Here is a 17,168-nt window from a genome sequence, read left to right on the forward strand (position 1 = left end):
AGGTTCATTCCATATAAAGTAGAGATCGAATAAAATAAAATAAATGCATTTTAAATGTTTAGAATTATTTTTTTGAATGCACATATTATCTTGATACTTACTCGTGCCAATTTTCAAGTGCAAATAAGACCATATGTGGCCTACACAAAAAATAGATAATTGAAATTTGTATTTCTATGAAATAGGACAAATCCAATCATTATAGTATCATTTGCACATTTTGACATTTTTATGCAAGGCACATTCAATCGTATTTTTCCTTCATAATTGGCAATAGTAAGTATCAAGATGATATGTACATGCAAAAAAAAATTATGTTGAAACTTTTAAACGGCATTTTTTTCATGTTTTGAATAAATAGGTGCCCCGTCAGTTTTATCTGTCCATTAGAGGTTTACCCAAATATTTAAAGCAATCACTCCTATTAATACCCACCATTGTTGGTAAACCAATACTCTCCAGAAATCGCTTTGGGTTGAATATCCAAGTGATTACACACCTCGATCGTACCCTCACGTCCACATGAGTATTTGGACTAAAGAAAACACTGACTTGCAAACAATCACTAGCTGCCCAGGTGATTCGCAATAAATATCCAATACACCAATTAGACATGTTGCATTAGTGCCATTTACCCTCATCAAAATAAGTGAGTCATTCACAAAAAAATTGATGTGATACGGAGCGGGCATCACGACACACCTTGACCCCTTAGGCTGGTGCCAACGCGGGCGGCAGCGCGGGCGGTACCGCCTGCCGGGAGGCGAGAGCGGGGCTATAGGGAGGCGAGTTGGCAGCGCGGGGCGGTGGATCCACCGCCCGGCGGTAGCGCCCGCTACCGCCCGGCTGCCGCCCGCGCTGGCGCCGAGAGGGGGGCGAGAGCGAGACGGCGCGCTGGTGGGTCAGGGCGAGAGCGGGGGCGAGAGGGAGGGGGTAACGGCTAGCTGACGTGGCGTGATCTGATTCGTCTACGTCAGCTAGCCGTTGCTGGCTCAAAAAATTCGAAAAAAAGCCAAAAACCCCAAAATTTCATCCCCACCCCCTATAAATACCCCCCATATGGTTTCACTCATTCCACACCTCACTTCATCTCCTCCACTCTCCATTTCCACTCCTCTCAACGCCATGTCTTCGTCTAGCAGCAGTTCGAGCGACGGAATGGAGGGTGATATGATCGGTGCATTCCAGGCGGAGTATGAGGAGGCGATACTCAACCTCGAAGCGGAGCCAAGACGGCCGCGACGCCATCGAGAGTTCATCAGGCGTGATCGTCTGGGTGCCCACGATCGGCTCTACGACGACTACTTTGCCGACAACTGTGCTTATCCTCCGAGTTTCTTTCGGCGAAGGTATCAGATGAGACGATCCCTTTTTCTACGCATTGTGGATAGATTGGGTGAATACTCTCCGTATTTCACCCAAAGAGTTGATGCTCTCAACCGTGCTGGTTTTTCTCCCCTACAAAAGTGTACTGCGGCTTTGCGTTTATTAGCTTATGGAGCCGCTGCAAATACGATAGACGAGTGGCTTGAGTTAGCTAGACAAACTACATCAGATTGTCTAGATAGATTCTGTGAAGGCATCATTCACTGTTATGGGGAAGATTTTTGCCGTCGACCAACTGTCGCGGATACTCAGCGTCTGTTAGCGAAAGCCGAGGAGCGTGGCTTTCCGGGCATGTTAGGGAGCATCGATTGCATGCATTGACAGTGGAGGAACTCCCAGTGGCGCATGCCGGTCAATTCACAAGGGGAGACATCAAACACCCTACCATAATGTTAGAAGCCGTTGCGTCGTATGATCGTTGGATCTGGCATGCCTTTTTTGGAGTGGCCGGGTCCAACAACGACATCAATGTACTCAATCAGTCGCCGTTGTTCACTGATGTGCTTAGGGGAGAAGCACCCATAGTGAACTTCACGGTGAATGGACACGAGTACAACTGGGGTTACTACCTTGCCGACGGCATCTACCCCTCCTGGCCGGTGTACATGAAAGGTGTTACTCTTCCACAAAGTGAAAAGCATCGACTGTTCACTGCTGCTCAATCAGCTTGGCGCAAAGATGTCGAGTGTGCATTTGGAGTGCTGAAGGCTAGGTTCAACATTCTAGCAGTTCCGGGACGCTCCTACTCGAGGCGTACTCTTGGGTTGATCATGCGTGCATGTGTCATTCTGCACAACATGATCATCGACGATGAGCGTGATACAAATTTGGAGGACATCTATGAGACAGTTGATTCCAATGTCGACCCTGCGATACACAACAATGCACCACCAAGCCTAGCAGCCAGGATTCAGATGGACAACGAAATGAGGGACTCACCGATGTATACACAGCTCCAGCATGATTTGATTGAGCATGTGTGAGCTAATGCCTAGATTATGTAATTTTTTCAAATTTTTATGTAATTTTTTTTATAATGTAATCGGTAACAATTTTAGTTGAATAAAATAATTTTCTTGCATTATTTTGAATGTTTTAATCTGAAAAAGAAATGCTGATATCGAGGAGAGAGAAAAGCTGATGTGGAGGAGAGAGGAGTGAGAGCTGGCACTATAGCCCGTGCACTGGCATCGTTGGGTGAGAGTGGGGTGAGAGTGAGGGTAAAAGCTGACGTGGCGAGGCTATAACCTGCGATGCATTGGCACCAACCTTACAAAGTTCCTTCTTCTTATGCATAAGACGACATGATCGACAATCCTTCAGCACATATTGGAAACAGATGATGGGAGAGAGAGTCCCCTTGTGGTAAACCTCTAGTTGGAATGAATTGGTCAGTTTCAGTAGAATTAATTCTCACACGGACACACGGTACCTTCCAACAATCACCGAAACACAATTTTACCATCATCTCTCTTGTAAGAAAGACCACTTAACCCGATCATATGTGCTTCACCGCACACAAACTTTGATTGTATGCCTTCTTTATTGTATGCACACATTTGTAAGAAACCACACTAGTGGAAAACAGGGCTTCCGTGGGAGCCTTTTGTCGCGGGCGCGCCTGCACCCGCGGCAAATGGCCTGGCCACGTCGCCCCGAAACCATGTGGAGCCGTCAGGTCCTTTTGTCGCGCCCTTTTGTCGCGGGCCGTATCTCGACCCGCGACAAAAGGTTTCGGCACCCCTTTTGTCGCGGGTCGTAATACGGCCCGCGACCAAAGGGCCATGGCTATATATAGACACGCAGCCAGCCCCCCCCCACCTCATTTTTTCCTTGGTGGTGAAGGTGGAGGTGTATGCTAGCTCATTTTTTCTACATGTGCACAAGAGGTGTTTGATGGAATGCTTGTGAGAGGGATGCCACTTGGTTTTATTTGATAAGATTTCTCCTCTTTTTGATCCTAAAAGGTTAGCAACTATTTTCTCGACTATATATATATGCATAGTCCGTACAATATTAATTTTAGCAAGGTGATTGCATCTGATACATATATATGTATATAATTGTACTTATGATGCAGATGAGTCATCCATGGATGTACGGTAACCGATGTGCTCCCGCTTTCAGAGAGGGCGTGAATTCTTTCCTGCTTGTGGCCGAGGCCAACAAGTCGAAGCAAGGTTTTATGTGCTGTCCATGTCTAAAATGTAAGAACGAGAAGGATTACTCTTACTCAAGAGACATTAAGAGCCACACGCTTCGGTTTGGATTCATGTCCAGCTATAATGTTTGGACCAAGCACGGAGAAGAAGGGGTTATGATGGAAGACGGCGATGAGGAAGAAGATAATGATGACCGAGTACCGATCTATGTTCTCTGAATGCAATGATACCGCAATGGACGACAATGAAGAAGAAGGAGGTGAAGAACGGGCATCGGATGATCCCGTTGACGATGATCTTCGTCGGGCCATTTCGATGCAAGAAGAGAGCGTGGCACGGATAAGGAGAGGTTGCGGTTCGACAAGATGTTAGAGGACCACCACAAATTGTTGTACCCGGGTTGTGAAGATGGGCATAGAAAGCTGGGTAGCATATTGGAATTGCTGAAATGGAAGGCGGAGGTCGGTGTGACTGACTCGGGATTTGAGAAATTGATGATAATATTAAAGAAGTCTGTTTCCAAGAAATAATGAGTTGCCCGTCAGTACATATGAAGCAAAGAAGCTTGTCTGCCCTCTAGGATTAGATGTGCAGAAGATACATGCATGCATTAATGACTGTATCCTCTACCGCGGTGAGAAGTACGAGAATTTGAATAAATGTCCCATATGTGGTGCATTGCGGTATAAGATCGAGAAAAGATGACCCTGGTGATGTTGAGGGCGAGCCACCCGGGAAGAGGGTTCTGCGAAGGTGATGTGGTATGCTCCAATAATACCACGGTTGAAACGTTTGTTCAGAAACAAAGAGCATGCCCAGTTGTTGCGATGGCACATGGAAGAACGTAAGAAAGACGCGATGTTGAGGCACCCCGCCGATGGTCGGCGGTGGAGAAACATCGGGAGAGAGTTCCCGGATTTTGCGGGTGAGGCAAGGAACTTATACTTTGGTCTAAGTACGGATGGCATGAATCCTTTTGGGGAGCAGAGCTGCGGTCACAGCACCTGGCCCGTGACTCTATGTATCTACAACCTTCCTCCTTGGTTGTGCATGAAGCGGAAGTTCATTATGATGCCAGTGCTTATCCAAGGCCCAAAGCAACCGGGCAACGACATTGATGTGTACCTAAGGCCATTAGTTGATGAACTTTTGGAGTTGTGGGCCAAACCAGGTGTACGTGTGTGGGATGAGCACACCGAGCAAGAATTTGACCTACGTGGAAGCGGTGGCGACACGTGGCACGGGGACGCGACACGAGTGGCACGGCGGCGGTGCACAGGGGTGAAACATACACGACTATCCGTTTTATATGATGCGAGATGCAAATATTTATATGGATGTCATATTCATGTTCATTGGATTTTTCTAATCAATTTTCATATATAAAACTTTTCTTTTTGAGTTACCATTTAAAAGTTATTGAAATAATAGTTTTTATTAAAAAAAACAGAAAAACAAAAACAGAAAAAAAAAACAGAAAAACAAAAACGGTGCTGCAGGCCTGATCCGCGTCCAACGGCTCCAGGCCGTTGGATTCAAACGGCCGGAGCCGTTGGATGCGCTTCACGCGGATCGGCCGCCTCCCCCTCCCAACCCCTTTTGTCGCGGGTTGAGCCACGGCCCGCGATAAAGGACCCCCTTTGTCGCGGGTGGTGGCACGACCCGCGATAAAGGGGCCTTTATCGCGGGCCGTGGCTCAACCCGCGACAAAAGGTGTTAGGTATAAATACCTAACCCCGCGGGCGGAGCCCCCACCCGCGACACTGGAGGCCATTTTCCCTTAGCAAAATCGCGCCGCCAGGCTGCCCAAATCCACCGCCGCCGCCGGCCACCTTCGCGCCGCCGTCGCGCGCCTCCTCCGCCGCGCGCCGTCGATCTCCTCTGCCGCGCCGTCGCCGCCGCCGGCCTCCTCCGAGCGCGCGATTTCCTGCTCGCCGCGCGCCGCCGTGCCGCGCGCGCACGCCGTGCCGCCGTGCCGCGCGCGCCGCCGGCCGATCTCCTCTGCCGCGCGCCCCCGCCGCCGCCCTGTGCCCGTGCCGGCCCCGCCGCCGCGCCGCCGCGCGCCCCCTCCGCAGGTAGCCGTGTACTGCGCCGGCGCCGGCCCTTTTTTTTTTTTTTTTTTTTCTTAGTTAGATAATTAGTTAGATAATTTTGTATGTTAATTAGTTTAAATTTTGTTGTATATAGACAATTTGTTGTAATTAGTTAGTTAGTTTATTTTTGTATTTGTAATTAGTATGTAATTAGTTAGTTTATTTTTGTAAGTATTTTGTTGTAATTAGTTAGTTTATTTTTTTGTTGTAATTAGTCAGTTCAAATTTATAGTTTAAATTTTGTAAGTATTTTGTTGTAATTAGTTAGTTTATTTTTGTTAAATGTAATTAGTTAGTTCAAAATTGTAGTTTAAATTTTGTTGTAACCCCGCCGACACCTCTCTCGCAAACACACCCCTCTCGCAAAACCCCGCCGAGACCCCCTCTCGCAAACAACTGACGTCGACTCCCTCCCCCCTCGCAAAAACCCGTCGCCGACACCGGCGCGCCCTCTCCCTCTCGCCAACACATCTCTCTCCCTCTCGCGAAAATCACCGACGCCGCAACTCCCTCTCTTCTCTCCCTCTCGCGAAAACCATCGACGCCGCAACTCCCCTCTTCTCTCCCTCTCGCGAACAACCGACGCCGACACCAGCCCTCTCCCTCTCGCAAAACCACCGACGACGCAACTCCCCTCTTCTCTCCCTCTAGGGTTAGGTTAGTTTTTGGTTAGCTAGGGTTAGGGTTTGGTTTGGGTTAGAACATGTACTTATCGATTTAATTTTTTGCAGAAACAATGGATCAATTCGAACGGGACTTGGAACAGGAAGACATTTTCGCGAACTTCATCCGCGATGGTGATGGAGAAGCCGGCGGCTCCGGTGATCATGGAGATGCCGGCGGCTCCGGTGATCATGGAGAAGCCGGCGGCTCCGGTGATCATGGACAAGCCGGCGGCTCCGGTGATCATGGAGATGCCGGCGGCTCCGGTGATGGAGAAGCCGACGGCTCCGGTAATGACGAGGTATACGATCAGTTGAGGCATTAATGGAATTCTATATGTACTTATGTATATAAATTAACTGATTTTTATTCTCTTAGGCCTCCGAAGATAAGTTGGACAAACGAGGCCCGGCAAAGAGAGCTGGGCAAAAAAGACCACTTCAACATTGAAGCTATATCACCGGAAGGCCAACCTGTGGCACCCGCGAGTGTCGGAGTGACATTTAAGAATCGGTGCGGAGTTGTGGTTAGAGATCATATCCCGATCACTGTTAGAGAATGGAACAAGACCAAGAATGTGTCAGAAGATCATGTTGCCGATAGGTACAAGAACACACTTTTTGACGACCTCATGTCACATTTCACTTTGCCAAATTTGGGATCGGAGTCTGAGAATGCCAAGCAGAGGGCGCTAGTGAAGAAGTGGGCTCTTAAGAAGATGGGGGAACTTTTCCGGGCGTATAAGAACCGGTTATGGCAAAATTATAAGAAAGCCAAGAAGCCTCCGGTATTCGAAAACTATCTAGCGAAGCAGGAGCATAAGCGGGAAGATTTTGTGAAGTACAAAGAATCGGAGGAGGCTGTGAATCCGTCAAAGAAAAACCGAGAAGAATGCAAGCGAAAAGAAATATCACCATCATACGGGGCGAGGGGCTACGAAGTAGCCATGCCTAAGTGGGATGCACAAGAGGCTGAGATGAAGCTGAATGGGATCACTCCGGAACCGGAGCGAGAAGGATGGGACACTAGGGCTCGGAATTGGTTCCTCGCGCATGGCCGTGAGTATGATATGAAGACAGGGAACATTGTTGAAAGTGACGAGCAGGGTTAGGGTACCCGGGGAAGAATGGATTAAAGTGACGACAGAAATAAAGGCGGGAAAACTAAAGTTTGCTCCCGATAGAGAGAAAGACTTGCGACGCTTGTCCTCGGTAATCCTGAGAAGGGAGGACGAACAAGAGGATTCGGCCCTAGTGTTCCGTGGTCGCTTGGGTTTCCGGCCGACGCGGAGACTTATAGAAGCCGAGCGAGAGCTAAACAACGCCAGCTGGAGGTGCAGAATGACCAGATGGCCGAGTTCCAACGCCGACTTGACCAGCGAGCGGCGGGAGCTTCAGGCAGCAGCAGCCGGGAGATAAATGAACTAAAAGGACGGCGCCCGCCGGATAATACCGCCGACATATCTCGGCCGACGAGACAACGAAGTGTGGCCGACTCGGAGGCCCCTTCTACACGGATGATGATAGATGCCGGTCCTCGGCGACCCCTTGGATGGAATCAAGGAGCAAACACCTTGTGATCTCCATGAGGTGTTCGGGAAGGTTTCGTTAAGGTGGCGGTCGGCTATGTCTTACCGGCATTTGGACCCGAAGGTGAGCCGGCAACATGGCATGGCAATCCGATTCCAGCTGGCTATGCTCGTGTCGGGGTGGATTCAGTTGTCCCGTCGTGGGAGACATTGGAGCTTGATATCCCTGGAGGTGATGGGGGGCTTACACTCAGAGAGGTGCTGGGAGAAATCATTCTCTGGGAAAAGAAGAACATCAAGCTGCCAGGCTGGGTAGCCCCTACCAGTCGTCCGAGCAGGTCACCATCACCTCCTCCAGATGATCGCAGGCCACCATCACCATCACCTCCTCCAGGTGATCGCAAGCAACCATCACCTCCTCCTACTGATCACATGTCGACACCATCACCCCATGGGTACGATGTCGACCACGACATCCGTAGTCCATCTCCATCTCCAGCGCCGCCGCCTCCGCCCACTAAGACTCGGTATGCACCCGGCCGGAAGCGTTTCAAGAGTCCTATCCGCAAGTTGTCGCCCCTCCCAAGAGTACCAAAGGTTCCTCCCCCCGTCCTTGGGATCTTACTGTCGAGCAAAATGCGGCCGCTGTTGCGAAACACAACTATGATCATTTCCATAAGCCAAAACCTCCAGGTGCCGAGCCATTCACCGAGAAGCAAATAGCATATGCTACTTCTTTTCCGAACACACCATCGCAATATGACTTGCACGAGAAAAAGGATGACTATACACGCCACCTTGCGAAGGTAATTGATGACAAGGCTAAAAAGAAGAAGGAGGATGACGAGGCTAAGAAGAAGAAGGAGGATGACGAGGCTAAGAAGAAGGAGGATGGCAAGGCTAAGGAGAAGGATAGTGCTAGCACGAGCAAATCATCAGCCGGGAAGAAGACAAGTGCACCCCTCAAGGCGCCCAAGCAAACGACAAAAGGAAAAAAAGAAAGGAAGTTTCCCAGCTCGGAGAACAGGCCAAACAATCGATCCCAGCACTCAAAGTGTTTGATGTTCCCAAGCTGTACCAGCAACATGGTGAAGGTTTCAATCTGGATGAAGCTCAGGCGCTAGCGGCTTCGATGGATTGTACCGTGGAGGAATTGCTGAGTGCCGCAGATGTTGCACTACCCTTTGCTGACATAGCTCCTACATTTGTCTACGGGGCCGACTTGGTCAGCAGAGAGCGGCTGCAGAAAATGCCAACGCATATGCGGAATTTGCATCAGTGGTACCTTGATGCGTGCAAGGAGAACCAAAGGTTCATCGTGGCGAAGATCCCACGTCAATATTACTACCGAAAGGAGGAGATCCATATTGAGATGAATGAACTCTGGCAGTTATTCAATTTAGATGCCCTCGACAAATCTCTCATGAGCTGCTATTGCTTGTAAGTTTTTAACTACATATAAGTTCATTTTCATTCAGTTCATGTTCGTTTTCATTGCATATACTCATTATATCTTATGTGTTCTCTTATGCAGACTGAAGATCAGTGAATGCAAAAGTAATAATATTATCAATATTGGGTTTGTTGACCCCGATAAAGTACATGTTGAAACGGTAAAGCATCAACCCATGGATACGGGGGGAAACATACTAAGGTTTTTGGGGGAGCAAAATTTCTGTGATTCAATACTGTTTCCTTACAACTACGAGTGAGATTCTTAATGATCTTTTATGCACATTCAGTTTTGCTTACTCGATGTTAAGTGTAATTCCTGACGTATATACATAAACATGTGCAGCTTCCACTTGGATTCTACTAGACATTCAACTTGATAAGGGAATAGTTGAAGTAAGGGACCAAATGAGTAGAGGCCTGGACGGGTTCCGCGACCTGCAGAAGTTGCTCCAAGTGTAATTTCCTTCATCGCCGCGCTATATCTTTCGTGAGATATCAATTAATTATCCACTCATTCAATCATTCTTTTGCATGGCAGGGCTTGGATAGGTTTCAAGAAAAACATTGAGGGTACCTGGGCAGAGAAGCTAACATTTACTACTGTACCGTGCGCCCAACAGCCACAAGGGACGAATCTATGTGGATACTACGTTTGCGAGTTCATTCGCATGTTAACCACTGAGAAGCAGAACAATAATAAATTCAACGTAAGCAATAACATTCACAACTTTATTTATTTTCGTCAATATTTCGTTATCACATTGATATAGTCATACTCATCATCTCATTTTCCTATATAGGTCGACTACATGCGGGACACACTCGAACCAAAGGAACACCTACTAGGAATTGCGGAGGAAGTGGCGGGAGTTTTGCTTAGAGAAGTAATAGACAACAACGGCTTGTTTAGTCCTAATAGGCGCTCTCCCTCTCCCAAAGTTTAATTAGTCCCGGTAGTCGTGAGCTCATGTATATATATATGTAAGGGGAATCGACTTTTGTTTCCAATATTTGGTTGATCAATCTATATATAAATGAACGTGTGTACAACTTCTAGTAGCGTATAAATATATGCAACTTTTATTTCGAATAAAAGGGGGCGGTGGCGGCGGGGGCGGGGTGGGGGGCTGCATCCCTCAAACCCTAAAGCAGCAGGTTTCTGGGAGCGCCACGTCGAGGACCTTTTGCCGCGGGTGGTAATACCGCCCGCGACAAAAGGGTCTGTCCACTGCGCGCCCCGCGTCTGCCACGTGGTTGACCATATGTCGCGGGTGGTAAGTGACCCGCGACAAAAGGTGGACCTTTTATCGCGCCTCCGTTGTCGCGGCTGGCCGCCCGCGACAAAAGGGGCTTACCACCCGCGGCAAAAGGCCTCTTCTCCACTAGTGCCAAAATACTATCCTTAATCATTCTCCCCGGAATAAATATGTTGTTGCTCTCCAATGATTCTTGGAAGAATTCGTTTAAACCAATTTGCCAAAAGCTTACTAATTATTATATAAATAATATTACACAGGCTTAAATGGCGATATTCTGTAAACTTCTTTGGAGCATCATTTTACTGTATAAGAACTATAATTGAATTATCATTCCAACCCGCAGATTTTTTTTTGTTATTCAATGCCTCTAAAATATCAGAGATAATATCCTCTTCTAACATTGGCCAAAACCTCGCATGCAGCCCATCTGGCCCATGAGCTTTCAAATCTGCTATCATGTACAACGCCTTCTTCGCTCCCTCTGCTGAAAAAGGAGCTACCAAAGCTTCATTCATATCCGTTGTTACCTATGTTTTCACGTTGTTCAGAAGGTGTGATTGGGAACCACATTATCCTAGGTAGAGAGCGTGCCAAAATATCCTACAATCATATTTGGTAACTCCTCAATCCTTTCGATCTTGCTCCCATCATCATTGATCAACCTTTTCATCGGATATCTTTTCTTCGGTTGTGAAGCAAAATGAGGTGACTGTACTCTGAACAAAGGTAACCCCGGAAAACGTTTTGCAGAAACTCCGTCGAGCGGATGGTTAGATGGCACAATAGTAGAAAACAAGGCTTTCGTCCAGCACCCCTGGGAGTTTTAGTCCCAGTTTTAAAATGAACCGGGACTGATGGGGGGCATTGGTCTCGGTTTAACTTAGAAAGCCTTTAGTCTCGGTTCGTTTGGAACCTGGTTGGTATTACGAACCGGGACTAAATGGGTGGCGGCAGGCTGCCTCCTGGGCATAAGCCTTTAGTCCCGGTTGGTATTACGAACCAGGATTAAAGGTATACATTTTAGTCCCGGTTTGCTTTACCAACCGGGACTAAAGGATTTAGCTTTCTAAAATACAAAAGAAAATGATAGAAAATTTAAAATATAAAATATTTTGAGATTCATGTATGTTACGCAACCTACTATTAGGAGAAATTAATAAATTTGAATTTCTAAATTTTTTTCAATTTTTTTTAGAAAAAGGTAAAACAAGATTAAATTTTGCATATGACGTCGGAAAAAATGTATAATATATTAAAATGATCGTGCGAAAAAGTTACATTCGAATTCACCGGGATCTTCCCAGGTAGCCAACTTTTATATTCTCAAAATTCCAAATAAAAATATGAAAGCAAGAAGATTTTAGTTTTTGCCAGTATTTAGGGTTTTATATTTTTTAAATTTTAAATTAATAATTGCATCCTGCATAAAGATTACTATTACTTAACCATAAAGTTAGCCAATTTTTAGATTTTCAAATTTTAGGTTTAGGATTTAGGCTAAAATAATTTATTAATTTTTTTAGAAAAGTAAAAAAATACAAATTTGAAAATTTAATATTTATTTATTTATTTATTCAAGATTATAATTACATCATTGCTTTTGTTTATTAAAATAATTATTTTGAATTCAAACAATAAAAAAGTGTGACATCATCCAACATGTTAATAACATGCACGTAAAGCACTTGGAAGTGAGACGGAAAGGAACTTGGAAGTTAAACATGCTAGTGCTGGAGTAGTGGGAGGACATGTGACCGAGCGAGAAGTTTGACCACGAGTAATAATTTGACTAGAGATTAAGTGTAGTTAGAGACTAAACTTGTCAAATAACTAAAATACTAGAAATTTTAAAAAAATAGAAAAAAAGAGGGAGCGAAAAATAATTAGAAAACCAAATGGATTTTTTTATTTATGAAATAGCCTTTAATCTCAGTTTGTATTACAAACCGGGTCTAAAGGTACTTCGCCCCGGCGCGCGCCAACCGTCCACATGGCGGGGCCATTATTTCCGGTTTGTATTACAACCGAAACTGAAGAGAAGGGCCTTTAGTCCCAGATGACTAGACAAGGTTGCAAAACCGGAACTAAAGACCCTTATTTAAAGACCCTTTTTCTACTAGTGGCACTAGTGGCACTAGGCAACAATGCAACATACCTGTGGAGACCAGATCCTCTCTCATAAATGAACATGCTTTATGTACAACGGTTTGCTGGCCAGGAGGATGTGTCATCCTTTTGTACCTTGAGCCCCGAGGACGCCCCGCGCGATAAAGCGTATGGAGGTTACAGAAGACATGCGTATATACTTTCACACGGAAGGCCCTGTACGCTATTGCGTACATGTCCTGAGATATACACGATTTCGATCATATCGCTGGCCGCAGCAGATATACGTGACGCCAGCTTGGTCTGCGGTCCTCTATCCAACAGGTATAGACGACAACTTGCCTCAGAGAATTATGAAGCATATTGGCTCTGCGTATACATAGAAAATGCACAAGATTCCGCTGCATGATTGCTGGCAGTTTGGCCTGACGACGACCTCGGCAGATCGATCCATCGGTCGATCGGTGGCAGTTTTCATGGAAACGAGATCGATTACAGTACACGGCTAGGGCTAGCCTACTTGCGGGCCAGCAGATTGATTCTCACTTGACGTCGTACGTGTCTGTCTCGGCAAAATCCAATCTTCCTTTGGAGCTTAACTGGGAGCTGCAAGCAACACCCCTACTGGCCGTTAAGCTCACATGACGCGGATCAACCTGACGCCACATATGCATACACTAGGGACGATGTCGATCGCTAGCTAGCGTCCGAATTGCGCGAGCTTAATTTGAAGTGGATGGGGTGTAGAAGGAGAACATGCATCTGTACCAGCAATTCAGCAAACCAAGTTATCATGTTTTTTGAACAAAATGTAAAGAATCCTGCCATCAGGACTGCATATCATGCACCCTTACTTTTGGAATGCTTACACATGCATTGATCTCGGGAACTTGGAATGCATAAAAGAAACATACTTCTTCCAGCTGAAAATAAGTACTATTTTAACCTTAACATATTTTAAGAAAAAATACCTAAGGTATACCAAGAGACGCGTAGTATGATTCGTGATCTGCAAGGAGCTGTTCTGAAATACATAACAGTGTTTATAAGTCAAGCCAAATCAATTATTTATCTCCGGAAATCCAGCAAGGTACTTTTGGAACACCAATGGGCATGTTAGATTAATATAATTAAATTTAAATAAAAAAACTACACTTTAATGTGGAAACATAAGACTACTCATAGTGCAAGTAACTTCAGTAGTAACTTAGGAGCCAACTCAGCAAATTTGCTTATGTGGCACTGAGTTAATGAGGTGAGAGGAGGATAGAGTAACATAGCTAGTTACTGTAACATCACACTTTTCAAGATACAATTAGGTCTACAAGCTAATTAATGGAGTACTAACTTGATGTTACTATGCACTATGAGGGTAGTAACATAGGCTAGTGTTATGTGCATGTTACTAGTTGAAGTTACTATGCACTATGACCAGCCTAAGAATGAAAGAGAAAGAAAAGAATCCACGGTTTTATTGCCTTCATTTTTTAGTAAGGTACTTTTGGAACACAAATGGGCATGTTAGATTAATATAGTTAAATTTAAATAAGAAAACTACATTTTAATATAGAAACATAAGAATGAAAGAGAAATAAAAGAATCCACGGTTTTATTGCCTTCATTTTTATTGTTATTTTATATGAATACATATAGATTGAATTAATATGAACAATATATATTATGTTAATAACTAGATTGAAATAATACATAGACTGAAAGAGTATACATATAAAGAAAGTACGACATATTAAATAAAAACAGCAGATTCGAATGAGAAATAAAGAGGGATAGGAATCTAATCTACGCTTTTTTTCTAAATTGGCCACGTTACCCATTGCATATTGGCACTTGTCAAGTAGTATATAATAGATCCGCTTCTTTTTCTTCGTACGAAGATAATGAATTTTTTCTTTTTAATGGAATGAAATAAATATTCATGCTTTATGACACAGAACCCCGTAGAAGGGTTGGGTACATAGGATATGATAATCTTTTTCAATGCAATAAAATAAAGCAACGTCTTTTCCATAGCAGGAGATAATCCAACGGTTTGAAAGTCGACTAAGAATTAAGCTAACTCTCGATCGAAACAACTGCAGAAGCATGTTACGTGTGTACTGAAATCTGAACCGACCTGTATTAATTTACATATTTGAGCGATACATTGTAGTTGCGAAACATTGTAGTTGCAATACATGGCATCATTAAGCTACGGAAACCATGCATCTCATGCAGGCAGTAGGTACACACTCGATCATTTTATACCAATCTAAAGTAAACCTCACACACCACTATACCTACAGTACCAATGGAGAAATAATTAATCCAATCACCAATCCCCTTCACAGCTAGCGCACAACGACGATCACCTCGCGTACGACCGGCATGCATGCATATCAGCTCCACCCTTGCGGGAACCTCATGCCCCCGAAGCTCGCCATGTCCTCGAAGCCCGAGCCGAGAAAGAACTCGCACTCGTCTCCGACGCCTCCTCTCGCCCCTATACCCATCGCCGGCGAGCTGCCCACCATCTCCTCCTGCGGGAACTGGTCGAGAAGAACCGAGTTGTACTGCTGCCATATCGCCGCGTTCATGGCCAGCGAGTTCGAGCCACAGGTCACCTCCTCCTGCTGCGGCATGAAGCCCATCTGCTCGCTGCTTGCGTCCATCACTGGGGTCGGCTCCTGTGCTGCCTGGGAGCAGCCGGCGAAGGTCGGCGAGGACGAGCGGACGTTGTCCTGCTCTCCGTCCCCCTTCTGCTTCTGGAACACCCTGCACAACACCCAGTCCTCCTGCAGAATTACCATGCATGTAGTATCCAAGTTAGCAGCTTACTAACGCCGATTGAAGCCAAGTCAAAGATCACAAGTGATGTATGGTCGGTACGTACCCTTGGTGGCAGGTGCGGCGAGTCGAGGCGAAACTCGTGCATGACCCAGCTGGTCTTGGCGCCGTTGGGGGCGCGGCCCAGGTAGAAGACGAGCGTCTTCCTCATGCCGACAACGGCGCGCGTGGCCGGGCTGCGCACCTCCCGGTCCTTGCCGGTGGCCTTCCAGTAGCCGGTCTTGGTGGCCCGGTTCGTGCGCGACCCCGTCGCGTACTTGCGGTCCCTGAAGCTGAAGAAGTACCACTCGCTCGCCGTCAGCTTCGCCACGTCTGCGCCCAATAATAAGAGCGTAACAGTCTTAGTTTGTGGAAAGTGAAAAAACATACCAATACCATCTCATGATACTTTTGAGATGCTAACAGACTCTCTTCGTAGTAAATCATATACCAATAGCTACCAACTGACAGTCACAGAAGAAAAAACATAGATAAACTTGCGGTCGATGTGTGCGTATACGAAAAGTTTCAGTTGGTTTTTTGGACCAGAAGTTTCAGTTAGTTTCTCAGGGGGAAAAAGAACTTTTTGAGGGAAAAGTTTCAGTTAGTTATATACCTGAAAGCAAAACTACTTTATTTCTATGGGGGAAACCGTAAACTTAGGTGTAACTATTACGCATGTGACGTTGCTACGAAATGGACAGGACCGTAACGTCATCAAGATGTCCATGATCGAGTACCACCAACACACTTCGCGTTCCGATCGATCCATCAGTTGATGCATGATTGGAAGTGATTATTAATTGTGCATTATTCCAGACTTGAATAAATGAGCCCTGGGCATGAGTAACTAACATCTGATTTAGCTATCAAGCCGAACAAATATAGATAAGACTGTTCGATCAGCAAATCCTTTTCTTGTTCAGTATACGTATCATGAGTTCATGACTACCACCACAGAGAAACGATATGGGTATGTTCAAGGGACAAAGGCCATGCTTTTCTCTTTTATGAGCGCCCATATAACTCGTGGATCAACTCGGTCTTCACTTAGCTAGGGTAGCAACTGAATTAATCAGAAATCGTATCCTTACACAGCAGCTAGAATCCATCTAATCCTGAAACATATATGCACGCTGAATAAATATGAATGGGCCAGGACTAACTAGCCAAGAGGAATCGATGAAATCCAGAAAGAGAGTGAGACGAAGAACTGAAGAACAGCTAGCTAGAAGGCTATGGCAGCTGAGGAACACATATAGTACAAGGGGCTTACCGGGAAGCTCCCATGGCTCGCGTGCGTGGAGGTCGACCTCGACGAGCGTCCCCTGCGAGGCGCGCTCGTTGGCGACCTTCTTGTAGAGGTAGTGGCAGACGAGCTCCTGATCGCTGGGGTAGAACCTGAACCCCGGCGGCAATGTGGACTCCACCTCCCTCAACCCCATCCCTCCCGGTCTGATCTGATCGTCGTCTAACCAACAAATCCTCCTGGTTAGCTACTAGCTTGATAGCTAGTCTCTTAACCACACTGTATGCAGGAGCTGAGAGCTGGAAGAAGCAAGAGCTATGTGTAATCAGATAGTGAGTTGGATGGATCGGGCCGTTTTTATAGCGGGGTGAGGGGAGCAAGCAAGGCAGCGGAAGAGAGACAAGTCGATGCATCCATGTCGTGTCATGGAACAGTAGCTTTAGG

At 45.9% G+C, this 17,168-nt stretch overlaps 1 protein-coding gene across 1 annotated transcript; it reads right to left on the reverse strand.

The window, feature by feature from the left end:
- Positions 1-15,048: 15,048 nt before the first annotated feature.
- Positions 15,049-16,920, reverse strand: LOC124669163 (protein CUP-SHAPED COTYLEDON 1-like). The gene is made up of 3 exons (XM_047205840.1): positions 16,752-16,920; positions 15,543-15,808; positions 15,049-15,444 (listed from the first exon to the last, which is right to left on the reverse strand). The coding sequence occupies exons 1-3, from the start codon at positions 16,918-16,920 to the stop codon at positions 15,049-15,051; spliced, it is 831 nt and encodes a 276-aa protein (XP_047061796.1).
- Between the last annotated feature and the right edge of the window lie 248 nt (positions 16,921-17,168).

Source organism: Lolium rigidum, chromosome 7 (assembly GCF_022539505.1).
Source record: "Lolium rigidum isolate FL_2022 chromosome 7, APGP_CSIRO_Lrig_0.1, whole genome shotgun sequence".
In the NCBI taxonomy this organism is placed as follows: Eukaryota; Viridiplantae; Streptophyta; class Magnoliopsida; order Poales; family Poaceae; genus Lolium; species Lolium rigidum.

Bases quoted from the DNA above. Each gene is read 5' to 3' on its own strand.
- LOC124669163 (XM_047205840.1), bottom strand. From the start codon at position 16,920: ATGGGGTTGAGGGAGGTGGAGTCCACATTGCCGCCGGGGTTCAGGTTC. The intron at 15,809-16,751 runs GTAAGCCCCTTG...TATTGGGCGCAG, and splicing joins CGAGCCATGGGAGCTTCCCG to ACGTGGCGAAGCTGACGGCG. The intron at 15,445-15,542 runs GTACGTACCGAC...GTAATTCTGCAG, and splicing joins CGCCGCACCTGCCACCAAGG to GAGGACTGGGTGTTGTGCAG.